Source organism: Corvus moneduloides, chromosome 3 (assembly GCF_009650955.1).
Source record: "Corvus moneduloides isolate bCorMon1 chromosome 3, bCorMon1.pri, whole genome shotgun sequence".
Lineage (NCBI taxonomy): Eukaryota > Metazoa > Chordata > Aves > Passeriformes > Corvidae > Corvus > Corvus moneduloides.
In genome coordinates, this window is record NC_045478.1 from 39,388,379 (window position 1) to 39,401,743 (window position 13,365).

The 13,365-nt window shown below is 43.4% G+C and overlaps 1 protein-coding gene across 12 annotated transcripts in view; it reads left to right on the forward strand.

The window, feature by feature from the left end:
* The window catches only part of ANKRD6 (ankyrin repeat domain 6), a 91,786-nt gene that overhangs the window by 58,007 nt on the left and 20,414 nt on the right, over nucleotides 1–13,365 (forward strand). For 8 of the 12 annotated variants that reach the window (XM_032105063.1, XM_032105061.1, XM_032105068.1 and 5 more), the window contains one exon: nucleotides 7,091–7,189. In XM_032105063.1, coding sequence (XP_031960954.1) covers nucleotides 7,091–7,189 — 99 coding nt within the window. Of the gene's footprint in view, nucleotides 1–7,090; nucleotides 7,190–9,496; nucleotides 9,836–13,365 lie in introns of those variants that run through there. The other 4 variants (XM_032105059.1, XM_032105060.1, XM_032105069.1 and 1 more) reach the window with 1 other exon arrangement.

Here is a 13,365-nt window from a genome sequence, read left to right on the forward strand (position 1 = left end):
GAAATACTGACTTACACATACCTGGATGGTAGCTCAGGGTTTTGTGGTTGTGTTTTCTTTTGTTTGGTTTTTTTTTTCCTTGTTTTTTTGATTTTTTTAGGATGATGAGCTTTGAGGCTGCTGAGGGACCTCTGCTAATTACAATAAGAAACAAACAGTGTAGATTTGACTTTGAAACACAAAATCAGGTTAATTTGATATAATGCAGATTTCCTAGAGTTGACAGGTTTTTGTTTCCTGTATGACATAAGTGGCTCCCTTGCTTTGTTGTTCTACCCTGTGTGGAAAATCAAAACAAAGCTCATTTGGCAGTGAAATCGCAGCCAGGTGCAATGTGCTGGAGTTTCTGTTGGAGAGATGTGCTTGCCAACCATGCTGGAGAGCTGTGGGCTCTGAGGCCATCCCTGTAGCTCACCTGTTACTAGCATTGTACTAGCATTGTAGCTATTCTTTCCTAGAAGTTGTGGGTCATCCCCGTGGAGCCCAGAGAGGGAAGATGACAAAGGCTGTCCCTGTTGTCATGCTGGATGCATCCCAGCACACTGACAGACAGTACAGATGAGGTACTTGGGTAGCCTGGTGACAAGCCCTGCTCAGAAGAGATGAAGTCAGAGCTGCAAGACTGTGGAGGAGTGCACAGAGGAACAGAGTCTCTCAGAGCAGCAGCCAAGGCTGTACTATATACAGGGTGTTTTGGAGGCACACACACTCTTTCTCCTCCCATGCTGTGAGCCAGAGAGAGCTGAGCCCAGTGTGAACCAAGAGGTGTGAGACCAACCTGGTGCCCTCACCAAAGCCCATCTGTTCAGGCTCTGTAATGTCCTGTTCAGTTGTACACAGCACGGAGTTTGCATGGGGCTCTCAGCCAGCCAGCCGGCTGCATAGGGAGAGCATGTGCATAGTTACCTACAAAAGGCTGTATAAACATACCCTGGAAGAGCTTGGCTTGCTAAGCTGATGGCACACATAAGCTGGAAGGAGAAAGAGCTGTTTAAAGTTGAGGACAAGGTTGTCACAAGAGCAAGGATGTAGAAATTAGGCTCAGGTATATTTGAACTGGAAATCTGAAGGGTTTTTTTAGCCATCACACCAACAGGTTCTTGTGGAGTCTTCCAATAAGCAGAACAAGCACAAAATAAGAACAACTTTCAGGATAGGGGTTCTTAATTTTAGAAGGGAAATTAGATGGCAGGCGTCTTGTAGTGCAGTAAAATATACCAAGCTCTCAGGTAAGTTGAAACTCAGAACCCTCTTCTCCCCCAAGATAAAAGTCATTGCACAATGAAGCATAAAAATAAATTTATCCATGTGCATGCCTTAGTTCTGTTTTACATGTATGTCTTCTGCTTTTATTAGTAGTTTTCAGTTTGTTCTGTCTCATTATAAATTATAGAGGTTTGCCTCCAAAAAAAAAAAAAAAAAAAGGATTTGATACTTGTCAAGCAAACTTCTGCTGAATTCTCTGGGTTTTATTGAAGGAAGACACATGGAAGCAAAGCTCTCTGGAGGGAAAGAAAAAGTTCCCATATCACAGTAGGCTTTAAATGTATTTCTGATCCGCATCTGTAAGCACAGACCAGTTGCTGTGAATAACACTGCAGAGCCACAGATTAAAGTGTACAGGATCTAGTGATAAATCTAGAGATATTTATTCAAAAAGGATTAATTGAGCATAGCTCAAGAAAAATGAAGGATATTTTCTGTAACAAACCAAGTACTAGTAAATGCTTTATAGCCGACTTGTCCAGTTCTATTTTTGTCCTGTATGGAAGGTCATATGATGTGGTTAATTGTTGCTTCAGTAAACAACAATTCAGCTGCAAAACAGTATTTCATTTTTGTCACTTCTGAGTAGATGATTTCAGAAAAAGGAGTAAGAATATGAAAGAAACAAAATCCAATGGAAAATACACATACCTGGGTGCTCACCTCAGCATTACGTTGAGGATGCACTTGTTTCATTTTGGCAGCATTACTAGCAAGGCATCTGCAGGTGAAGTCAATATGGAAACGTGCACCTCCTCTGACTCCAGTGAGGGACACTCGGGCTCGTTCCAGATTTGGGGCCTTTTAAAATATGTAAAGAGGAGCTGATGGCCCCTAGGTCACACCAGTGCCAGCAATCTGACATCAGGGAGCCCACAGTCAGAGAGGGCTGGTGGCACTGCGTGGCACATGCATTGAGCACTTGTTGTGTTGCTGGACCTCTGCCACCAGCCACACGGGGTTGTGGCCTAGGGCAGGTGTGGTGCTCAGCAGAGGCTTTGTGGCTCTGCTCTTCTCAAAGAGCCCCTGCTTGGTCAGGGGCTCTGTTGCTGCTCTGCCTCTTATGACAAAGAGATCATTTCCATTTTTCTGCCTTTTTGTCTGACATTCTTCACAGGTGTGAAATGTGTAGCTGATTCCTTTATGAAATGGGGAAAATAGCCTGAAAAACTGGTCATACCTACCAGCTGATCCAACACACAGGTGCCCTTATCAAGTACTTTGGTGAATAAGCTGCAAAAACTGGAAAACTAGGAACTTAAGCCTTTTCTTCCAAGCAAGAAAGCTGGTCCCTTCTTTCAGTCCTTTTGTAGTAGAGCTGTCTTTCAGTGAAATTATTGACAGCTGCATCTTTGGCACAAAAGCACTGGGACTTTTGCTGAGCTGATGTGCCTTGCTGTCCTCCCAGGATGTTGTTGTCCTTTTCCTGACATGGGGGTTTGCATGGCCAGGTTTTGGTAGTGGGAAGGGCTACAGGTATGGTTTCTGTGAGAAGCTGCCAAAAGCTTCCACACGTCTGGCAGAGCCACTGCCAGGTGGCTCCAAGATGGATGTGCTGCTGGTCAAGGCTGGCCCAGTCAGAAATGGTGGTAGCACCTCTGGGATAATATATTTAAAAAGGAAAAAAAAAAAGTTAAAGACAAGATGTAATTACAGCCAGGGAACAGCAGTGAGAATATGTGAGAGAAACAGCTCTGCAGACACCAAGGTCAGTGGAGGAGGGGGAGGAGGTTCTTCAGATGCTGGAGGTGGGATTGCCCTGCAGCCTGTGGTGAAGACCATAGTGAGGCAGCTGTGCCCCTGCAGCCCATGGAGGTCCATGGGGTTGCAGAGATCCAGCTGCAGCCTGTGGAAGCAGACCCATACCAGAGCAGGTGGATGCCTGAAAGAGGCCTGTGAATCCATGAGAAACTTGTGCTAGAGCAGGTTCCTGCATTAAGATCAAAGCTATAAAATTGAATTCTGCAGATAATGGATGATAATTCAGGAGAAAAGCCTCAAAGAAATGCAAAAGGTAGTGCATCTGTTTTGATTCAGTAATTGTTTGGTTTAACATTTGAACTAGTCATGTTATGGACACACCATATGGCAACACTTTTGTAATGCTAGGGTACTTTAAGTCTCAACTTCAGAGTATGTTGAGTTCTTTAAAGCAGTCTCTCTTTTTCTTCTTTTTTAAGCTAAGGCAGAAACAAAAAAGAAATGTATTTTGGTGCTTTCACATTTTTGCACTCCTTCAGTTTGAAAAGCTATTTGTGTCTGTTTTAAACAATAAATAAAGATAAATTAAAAGGGACTAACACACACTTAGGAACTTGCTGAGTGCCTATTGAGGTCAATGAGAAGCTTTCTGCTGACTTGAGCGAGCAGATTATTCATGGAGAACAGTCTAACAAATCAGCAGTGTGAACAATGTGACAGGACTTGGATTTTGCTTTCAGGCTTTCCAATAAAATGTGGACAGGCATGTTTTTTATGAGTGCAGAATGGATGAATAAATAACAGTCCTTGTGCATCACAAGAGCAGGGTGAGATGGAGAACTGAATGTACCTGCATAAAAGTACCTACATACGTAAACACAAGGAAAGATCATGGAGCTTATGGTGCTAAGGCCCCCCTGTATGGATTTGGTTGTGGAGTGCATGTACATTGGCAGCGATGCTAAGAGAATTCTGCTTTTAAGTGGTGTGTATCGACAGCTGCCTGTCAGTGTCTGGAAGTTAGAGCATGGATTGAATGCAAACAAAAACTTACCCTTGCATTTTACTGCTGAAGTTCATGTGGCTGTTTACGGTGCTGGGCTGCCACCCAATACACCCCACAGCTACAGCAGTGTTTCACGGTGGCTGGAAGTTGCAGTCCAATAGGTCCCATTTATTTTGTCAATAAGTCCATGACACAGGACCATTTGTATGATTTGTTGCCTCTTGAAGCAATTGTTTACATTTGAATAGAAGTCCAAATTGCCTTTTTTTTTTTTTCATATGAATGACTGCTTTATTGGTTCATTAATCCCAAGATGTAGCAGTCTCTCATTTGTATTTGTAATAACCCCCAAATCATTGCAGTTCATATTTGGCAATGCTCACAAGCTTCTAAGTCAGTAATCTCCATGTTGAACAGTCCCTGGGTTTGGTGTTGTGTCCTTGAAGTGAGCATGTAGGAGATGCTCTGGCTTGTATGTTTTCTTTCCTGCTAGGACCCTTGTGTGTATTCAGATAAACCCCCTCTTTGCTGCTGCATTGAGTGCAGAATGTCTTTATGGAGGAGACACACAGAGGAAGTTTTGTCTGTCTGTGTTCATCTCTCTGCCCCCTATATATTTTGGGTAGGATGAATTGCTGTGAGAGAAAAAGTTTGTGGGCTGTTGGTTTGACTTACAGACATGAAGGCAAAAGCAGCCCTGACTACTGCTGCTGTGGCATGGACTCATTCAGTGTTTCTCTCCAAAGCTTGCTGTGCGCCAAGTTGGTCATCACAACATGAGGGGCACCCAAACTGCCTTGTCTCTTCCTCCCTGTTTGTTCTAGATTGGAGTGTGCATGTGTATGTACATCCATACCTCTGTGTGTGTGTGTATATGTGTGGGGATTTGATGTTTGTCCAGTGTTTCCTTGCCCGCACTGGAACAGTGTCCAGCTGTACTGCCCACCTCTACTCTCATTTGGATGTTGCTGGGAAGAAAAAGAAAATCTGGCATTGCTGGTTCTTGCAGGGCTGTGATTAATCTTGAGATGATCAGTACTCTTCCAAAAGCCTGATCCTCTAATCAATGTAATATGCTGGAATTGATCCTCCTTCCCAGTCTCCTCTCCTGGCTAATGTCATAGTTTTTGTTTGTCGTGTCCCTTTAAAGTAGGAAGAACTCAAGGACTGTATGTGTGCAGAAAGTCTGGTTCCCGAAGCCTCTCTTTAGAGTTTCCGGTAGGTGAGATGCCTCTGAACCTATGTTTCTGGATAGAGAATCTGAAACACACAAACACTCTGGAGTAAAAATGATCCTTTAGTCTTTCAGTTCAACCATGCCAGCAATTGCCCAGGAAGGTGTGTTGGGTGGAGAAAATATGTTCCTTGTATTCAAATAAACTCCTATTCTGCTTTCATAGCTTACTTTTAACATAGTGCCTTTAACTGCATGTCAGCATTTTTTCAGTGGTTAGAGCTGGTTATCTTATCAGAAAGTTTCCCTGCTGGAATATATATTCATGTTGTTGACACTTTGGTTTTAAAGCACATGAGCTGGCTTCAAGTTGGGTTTGTTTGGGATTTTTCCTTCTCCATGCACAGATTGCTATAAATTGTTTTCATGGTGTATTAATAACCTGGGAAGTGAGATAGATGCCTGGATTGGGTGATTTACTTATTGGCATTAAGGAATGTAGAAAGTCAGGACCTGTAAATCTGAGTGTGCTGGAGCACATGCTCATAATCCAGACGTATTGTTCATGGTCGGGAGTGATTTGCCAGTTTGGTATTTTTTTTAATTTTATTTTGTTCTTTTTTTTTTTTCCTTTCTTTCTTTTTTTCTTTTTATCCCTGCGTTGCCTGGGGATTTTATGACTCCTGCTGTTGAGTTAGCTGGAACAGCAATATAGCTCTGGCTCTCCTCCAGGCTGATGGAGAAGGAAGTGTGGTCAGTGCAGCTCAGTGCCCTTCGATACAGGGACAGGATTTTAGGCACCTGTGGCCTGATTGAGCCAGAGGCATCCAGGCAGGAGCCTGGATGGTGCCCAGGGGCAGTGGTGGCAACAAAAATGAGCCCTTCCTATGCCTTTAGCAGGGCAAGAATGGAAGTTTTTCATGTGGGAATGTACTGCTGCTGCCAGCAAGGGACAACATATGGGTTTTGAGAGGCTCAAGTGTCATACTGTGGGTGAGGATTTTGTCCTCAGATCTGCCCCTTTAAGTCAATAATGTAGGACAATTAATCAACACTTAATGTTTCCGAAGCTCAGCACAACTAACCAGTAATGGCACAGACATTTTGCCTTCAGCCATTCTGTTGAATTCCAACTGTGTTTTTCCTTTTTGCTCTCAGGAGCCTGAGTTAACAAGGCTTTACCAGCTATGGGGGTATGGGGTTTGCTATATGAAAACAATTTTGTCTTGAGCTTGGTTTATTATTTACTTGAAGTAGTTTTCTTACTGAAGGAGTTGCTTAAAATCTTGGAGAGCCAATGGTTGCCTTCTGTGTACTTCAAGCCACTAGTCAGACAGCTATTGAAGTGTTTGCCCCTTCTGTGGTTGAAGTATTAGGGCTGTTTATCTTCCTTTGCAGGGTAGATCATTGGGTGGAAAAATAGACAATAGCACCAGTAGTGAAGGAATAGATATATAATAGATACAGGTGAAGAGTAATGTGACTTTTAATGTGATCCTCGCAAAATGCCTGGTGGAGAAAACAGCATTCTTTGTGATGATACCTTGTGAATTTAGCAATTGCTGGAATCAGCAATTGGCTGTACAGAGGGAAGGTGACAGCAGTTGACAGTTCTGTGCTCCAGAGGGACAGAAACAAAATGGTCATGAATTCTGCTCAGGCTTGGACACAGAGCCAGATCTGAATTTGTAAGGAAGTACCCTTATGTGAATATAATATCCCTTTCGTAGAGTGTCATCGGGATAAACTGAAATGTTGCAGAAGGTGGAGGAGAAGTTTGCAGCTTTCACAAAACCAAGGTAAAGCCTTTGTCACACTAGTACATGTCAGTTGATACTATTGCAGGTTTCAGAGAGTGAGGTACAAGCAGGAGAATGATGACTATTCAACTACCATGCATAAAAATTCATCTTAAGGTATTATTATTTTCTTCTCATTCATAGCATGGCCGGACCCCCCTGCATCTTGCTGCCCACAAGGGTCATCTCCACGTTGTCCAGGTTTTGTTGAAGGCAGGTTGTGACCTCGATATTCAGGATGATGTAAGTAGATACAACCTTCTAACTTGGGGTGGAGGGGAAAAGGTGATTTGCAAATAACAGTAGACCTTCACTTCTTTGAAGTAGGATTAAATGACAACAAAATCTCTCTCTCTACTTTCCAATTCAGACATGTAACCTCTAATTTGGAGATGCAAAAGTGTATGGGAAAAAATGTAAAATGTGGTGGTTTTCAGTTAATAGCTTGGTCCTCTTGTTCAAGCTGCAGAGCTTTATAAGAGCTCTGCTTGTGCCAGGTGGGTGTGAGAGCCATCATCTGCTGTTTCTTGTAGAAATGCACTAGGAGTTCATTGTGGGAACCCGCTGGAGGACATCAGGTAGGGGACACAGCCCGTTGTGATGTTTGCCTGAACTGGGAGATGCTTTTTGAGTAGACACACCCCTCAGCATCTAGAACAGCTGCCCATAGCACAGTGCTGTGCCATGGGATGGCACCATGCTTCATGTGGGGGCGGTCACATCTCTGAGGTTGTTGTGTGGTGGGGCATCAGCACAAAAAAGCTTTGAATTTACCAAATGGTAGTTTGTCTTCATTTGGTAAAATATGTAAGTTACTGGAATTTCTTGGGTTTCTATAAGAGTTGTTCTAATCTTGGACTGGGCTTTAAGGCACTTTGGAGTGACAGGTAACATGGAATTAGTTCCCTCACTCTGGTGAAAAAAGGTGTAGGCTGAAATGTGCAACAGCAGTTAAATAAGCATGATTTCTTCAAATTAATCGCTAACTTCTGATGGCACACTGGAAGAAGTTGAGGAAGGGTTGCTTTTGTTCCCCCTGTAATATATAAGGTGGAGAGTCTTCACAGGCCATAGAGGTCCAGAGGTGTTAGTAGAGGCACCTGTATGACTGTTAGGACACTGGAAATGTCTAGGTGCCTTTTGAAAATGCCCTTGGGCATTTGTTTGCATCTAGAGAGTTAAATGTCTATAGCAATTGGAAAACTGTTTTTTTTTCTGCATGAGTAGCTGATTCCCTGTGAGACAAGAGCAGTCTGCCTGACAAGCTTGGGGCTGGAGTACTGATGTGGCCAGCTTTCTACAGGGAAACTTAATTTTCCACGTAGAAAATTTGCTTCCTGTGCTCTTTATTCTTTCACTGTGCTCTTCTGTGAAATGGAGCAGATTTGCAAGTGGAATGGGAAAATCAGTTTATTCAGATGTATCCTGGGTATGCTTTTTGACTTCTCCCAGCAGAAATGATTCATTAGATATTTAAGACAAAACTGCAGATACTTTACAAATACAGCCAGTTTTCCTGAGAAAAGAAAACTGCTGCTCTAAGAAAGCAAGAGCTTCCACTGATTTGGTCAAATTTGGTTTCTGTGGAAACTGTTTTTTGAATAAGTCTGGTTCATTTGTTTTAAGCCTCTAGGAATAAAATCTAGGCTGTTTATATGTAAACATGATAGCCATGATGGAAAAACAGTAAAGCAGTGTTCAGCATCATTTCAGTTCAGTGAAAAGTCTTGCTTGTAGAAATGCTCAGCTCATAGAAGACATGTTGTCTTGTGAGCTTCTCAGAGGCTTTGTTCACGACAATTGGATAGTTCCTCTAAATGTGGTGATTAATGTGAGCAGAGTAGATGCATAGATACTGCTTCTTTAAAATGTATTTTGATGTGTAGCTTTGTACTTAGTAGAACTAGTAATTTGGTTGGGATTGAGGGGAGCCTCAGGAGTTGCTGAATCTCAAAGGATATGTTTGGATTTGTCTTGTAGGAGGAGGAAGGCTAAAACTCCAAATGAAGATTTTTGCTTGTGATAGGTATTAACTAAAATATTTCTGCTTTCCTTTTACATAGGTCTTCAAAGAAGGTTCTCTGCTTATGGCTTCTCCTTGTATAATCCATTTTACAGTTTATGCCCCACAAAATATGTTTGTAGTCTCTTTTAGTTGCAATCTATTGATTATACCTTCTGTCACTTTTACTGTGTACTTATGTGGCAGTGAAGGCATCTTAGTCTCAAGTGTTGATTAACATCTGTATGCTTCATTGCTGTTTTTCAGCAGGTTCAGATATGAAAATGCCTGTGTGTGGAGTATTATATTTCATTGAAAAGCAAATTATTTTGTTGATCTTGGTCTATGGCATTGTTGCGATAGCACACAAAAATCCAAAAAGATGACCTACATTTTATTTTTCCAAATAACAAGAGAAACCTAAACACTTTATTTTGGAGTTTTGATCAAATTCAAGACTAAGTTTTAATTTGCCAGATGATAAGTAGAAACTTAAAAGCTGCTAAATGTTGTGGAGAGATTAAAATGCTCCCTTTCATGTTCTACAGATATATTCCCTAAACACGGTAAGAGCCTTAAGAATTAGTTGAAGAATGACCTCCAGTGGCCTGGAGTGGGATTATTACGAGTTTCAGCCGGTGGAGTCCAGCTCTGTAGAATACGCCACTCCGGGAGCTGACTCTTTCCTTCTCCCTGCCAATACTGACAACTCTTACTGGGATCCCAATGCCATCTCTGAATGGTCAATGAGTGTCCATACAGCACAAACCTCAGAAATAGTCCAGGAGAAAATTGTCCCGGTGAAGGAAATCAAGGATGAAAAAAATAAGAGAAACCAGAAGAGAAAGGCTAGGAAGGAACCTAGAAGATCAGAAAGAGAGAAGGAGGTTAGAACTCTCTTGCATCAGCCCTGCCCTGCGCCTGACGCCTGCTGCGTGCATGCTGCGAATCCTGGTGCGGCGCTCCGGCGTGGCCGAGCTCCCTGCGCTGCATGGCTGCATGGCCCGCTTGGCGCTCCCTGCTCTGCATCCAGTCCCCTGCCCTGTCTGCACCCTTGAAAATCTAACTGGGAAAACAAGCTGATTTAAAACAAAGGCTAGAGATCCTGAAATTTCCCTTCTGGAAGCTCCAGTTTAAGAAGCAGAAAATAAGTTTCAAATGGAACAATAGCCCAGGGTTCATAACCATTTCTAGCTGAATGAAAATATGCAAAGGGGCTTATTTCTGTGGTCCCATTTCATATAAGCTGTAATTTGTTTTGTTCATGATTATTTTTCATGCCTTGATCACTTCTGCTGGACATGCATCATCATCATTTATTGTGCAGAGTGAAGTTGTTCTTAACGGTGTTTCATGACTGCCTCTCTGTAGCAAAAGGGGAGGAGAGCAGCACAGAGACATTGAGAAACATGAGAGCTTATTCAGTTCCCTTTGTGTACAGCTGCTTCAGGATATCCACATATGCTTGTATGCTCCTGCAAGTATTTAACACTTGGTTATATTTTAACTTCAGAATATTTTGATTCTGCTGTGAATTTAGTGGCTTGATTTTATATTACATGACTTTACAAGCACCATTCAGCACTTTGTATCAGGGATTGAAGCCATGAGTTTTTCCTGGTTATTTTGGTTGGTTGTTTTTTTGATTGGCCGAAGATGTGGATGCTCCATCCCTGGAAGTGTTCAAAGCCAGGCTGGATGGAGCAACCTGGTCTAGTGGAAGGTGTCCCTGCCCATGGCAGGGGAGTTGGAACTAGGTGATCTTTAGGGTTCCTTCCAACCCAAACCATTCTATGATCTTGGTTCAATTTGCCTGTAGCAAGATAGTCTGTTGATTTCTGCAAACATAGAAGTGAAGAGGCAAAGTGTGACATGGGAGAAGGGCTTTAAAGGAGATTGTACAACTGTTGGATGCTCTGGAGAATAGGAATGTGCAGGAAAAAATGGGGTTATAGGTTGGGTTTTTTTTAATCAGAGAAAGGAAAAAGTAACATGTATTACAAACTAATGTAAACCAAATCTCATTAATTTGGGTCTGTAGAGTCTATAATAGAGACTCCAGTAACCCAGGAGAGCTGTCAGAAGTCTACCTGAGACTGTGTTGGAAGTCACTTGTGTTGTTTCCTTTCCCTTGGGGTGAACTTTGGATGTAAACAGATGCCTGCCCAATTTCCAAGTGCCTGTTCCCAGTGGTTGCATCCACTGTTCTAAGATAGCGCATGAGGAAGCTCAGGGAGATAGTTGCAAACACCAGGACACTGAGCAAATTCCACCAGCAGTGCCAACAGAGAAGTGCTAAACAAAGGGTAATGCTGAAGTCCATGGGGAAAAATCAAGATGTAGGTGTCTGCCTTTCTTCAGGACTCCCAGCCTGTAAGCCTCTCCTGGAAGCAGGTGTTTAAGCCCTCTGTAGAGAGCATGGTTTCCCCCTCTGGAAATGTACCTGTTGCTCTGCAGGAGCCCAGTTACAGGTAGAACTCTCAAATGTGCAGTCCTGCATCCTCTGCATCAGGGGATGCAGATTTCTATCCCAGTCTCCCAGTGTCAGCCTCTTACTATCCCAGTAAATACCGAGATTTTTTCCTAGAAGTGGAGAACTTTCAATACTGCAGTGCTATCATGGCAGGACGACCTGGGCCAGTACCGCTACCTCTGGGCTACTCTGGAAGAGCCAGTGGCCACTTCCTTTGCTGGCTTGATTTTGAAGGGTTGCAACCATACCGGCAACATGTGTGGAGCTTCTTCCATCAAGCATGTGACAAGGGCACTCACGGGGGCAGAGGGAGGAGGGGAGCTGCCTGCATTAGGGCTGTGCAGGGCCAGGGTGTGCTGTGCCACCGTGACACAGCGCCCTGTACCCACCCACCTTGCAAGCTGACATGTCCAGGATGTGGACACGTTGGAGTGGAATCTCCTGAGTTTGAATTGCCTTCAGGGCTGGGCAGAGTCTGAGGAAGGGGGTTTAAGATTCACCAGTGTCGACCTTAGTGCCTTCCTTCTATTGAGCCTTTTTGGCTTTGGGCAGACTCTTGTTTCTATCAAGGTCATGTTTCTGTGACACGGCACTGGAGTTGTCTCTCTTCATTGTTACTGATCTGCAGCCTCTTCCTAAGGCATAAATCTCTTGCAAATAGGCTCATAAATTGTGCCCAACATAATAGTCTGGACAGTTAATACGCATTTACCAGTGTAATTGCTCTCTGAGCCTCTGGAACAGACCCCTAATGCTTTGCTAAAGGCGGAATTCTAGTGAGTGCTTTCAGAAATGGTTATTTTAGCAATCAATAAAAGGTACACAAGTCAGTGATTACACTGTCTGAAAATTCATGCTGTGAAAAAAACACAACTCATCTGTTTTCTCAGACTCCATGAAAGACAAGGCAGGGATTTGCTCCACTGCTGATGGGGAGGGAAGGCAGGTTAGTGTGCAGTGGTGCAGGCACTGTTATTTATAGGATGACTGTGCTCTCCCGTGGCTGGGTTGCTCAGTGGCTGTTACACAGAAGCCATCACAACCTGGTGGTTCAGCTTCCACAGCACTTTAAGCAGTTTAATGTTTGTGCTGAGGTATAAGGAAACAGTGGACCAGGTGCTGCCCTGTCCTGATGGCTGAGGGATATGGTCGTGGTAGGGACAGACCCTCACCAGGACTCTGACGTGTGCCCTCTCTTCACTGGGAGGTGCCTCAGTTGGTGAAACAAGGTTCGAGATACTCTTTGACACTCCCTGTTGCATGGATGAGGTATTTATTTTGTCCAGTCAGGGTGTGGGTTGGACCTTACTCTTGGATGCTCTTGTAGGGAAGATGTCAGCACCAAAGTCCATACCTTGGGCAGGAAGTACCTGAGCCTGCCATTTGTGGGACTTGTGTCCCTTCACCTATGTAGGCTTCCGTTTCAGAGACCAGAATATATTTTAGGACAAAGCTTAGGCATGGCTGAAGCTGTCCCAGTACTGCTCTGTATTCCCAGTGTATGGCCCCCCAGCATACGGGTTGGGATTACCAAGGGAGACCTGGTCTCTCAGCAGTGAGGTGTGCTGCCCACTTTCCAAACAGACAAATGTGTTTGTTTTAAATTTAAATGAAATGCTGTTAGAAGTAGCTGTCATATCAACAAAGCCCCAAAAGCTGAATAGTCTTTGACCTCACTGTGGTTACTGTGATGGGGGCAGGAACAAGCCTTGGTTTAAACTGTCCCAGTAAGAAGATCCTTAATTACAAATCAAATCCTGTACAGTCCCTTCCTGTCCCCAATTTGATCTTCTCCAGAGTAATTTTCCAGGCTGTAAAGCAGTAGGAACTAACCATTCATTGTTCAAATTCCATCCACTGCAGTGGCAGTTGCCATTTTGTTTTAGTCTGTTTTATAATATCTTTTGTAGGTTTGCTGGTGCATCAATACCACTTGGCCGGGGT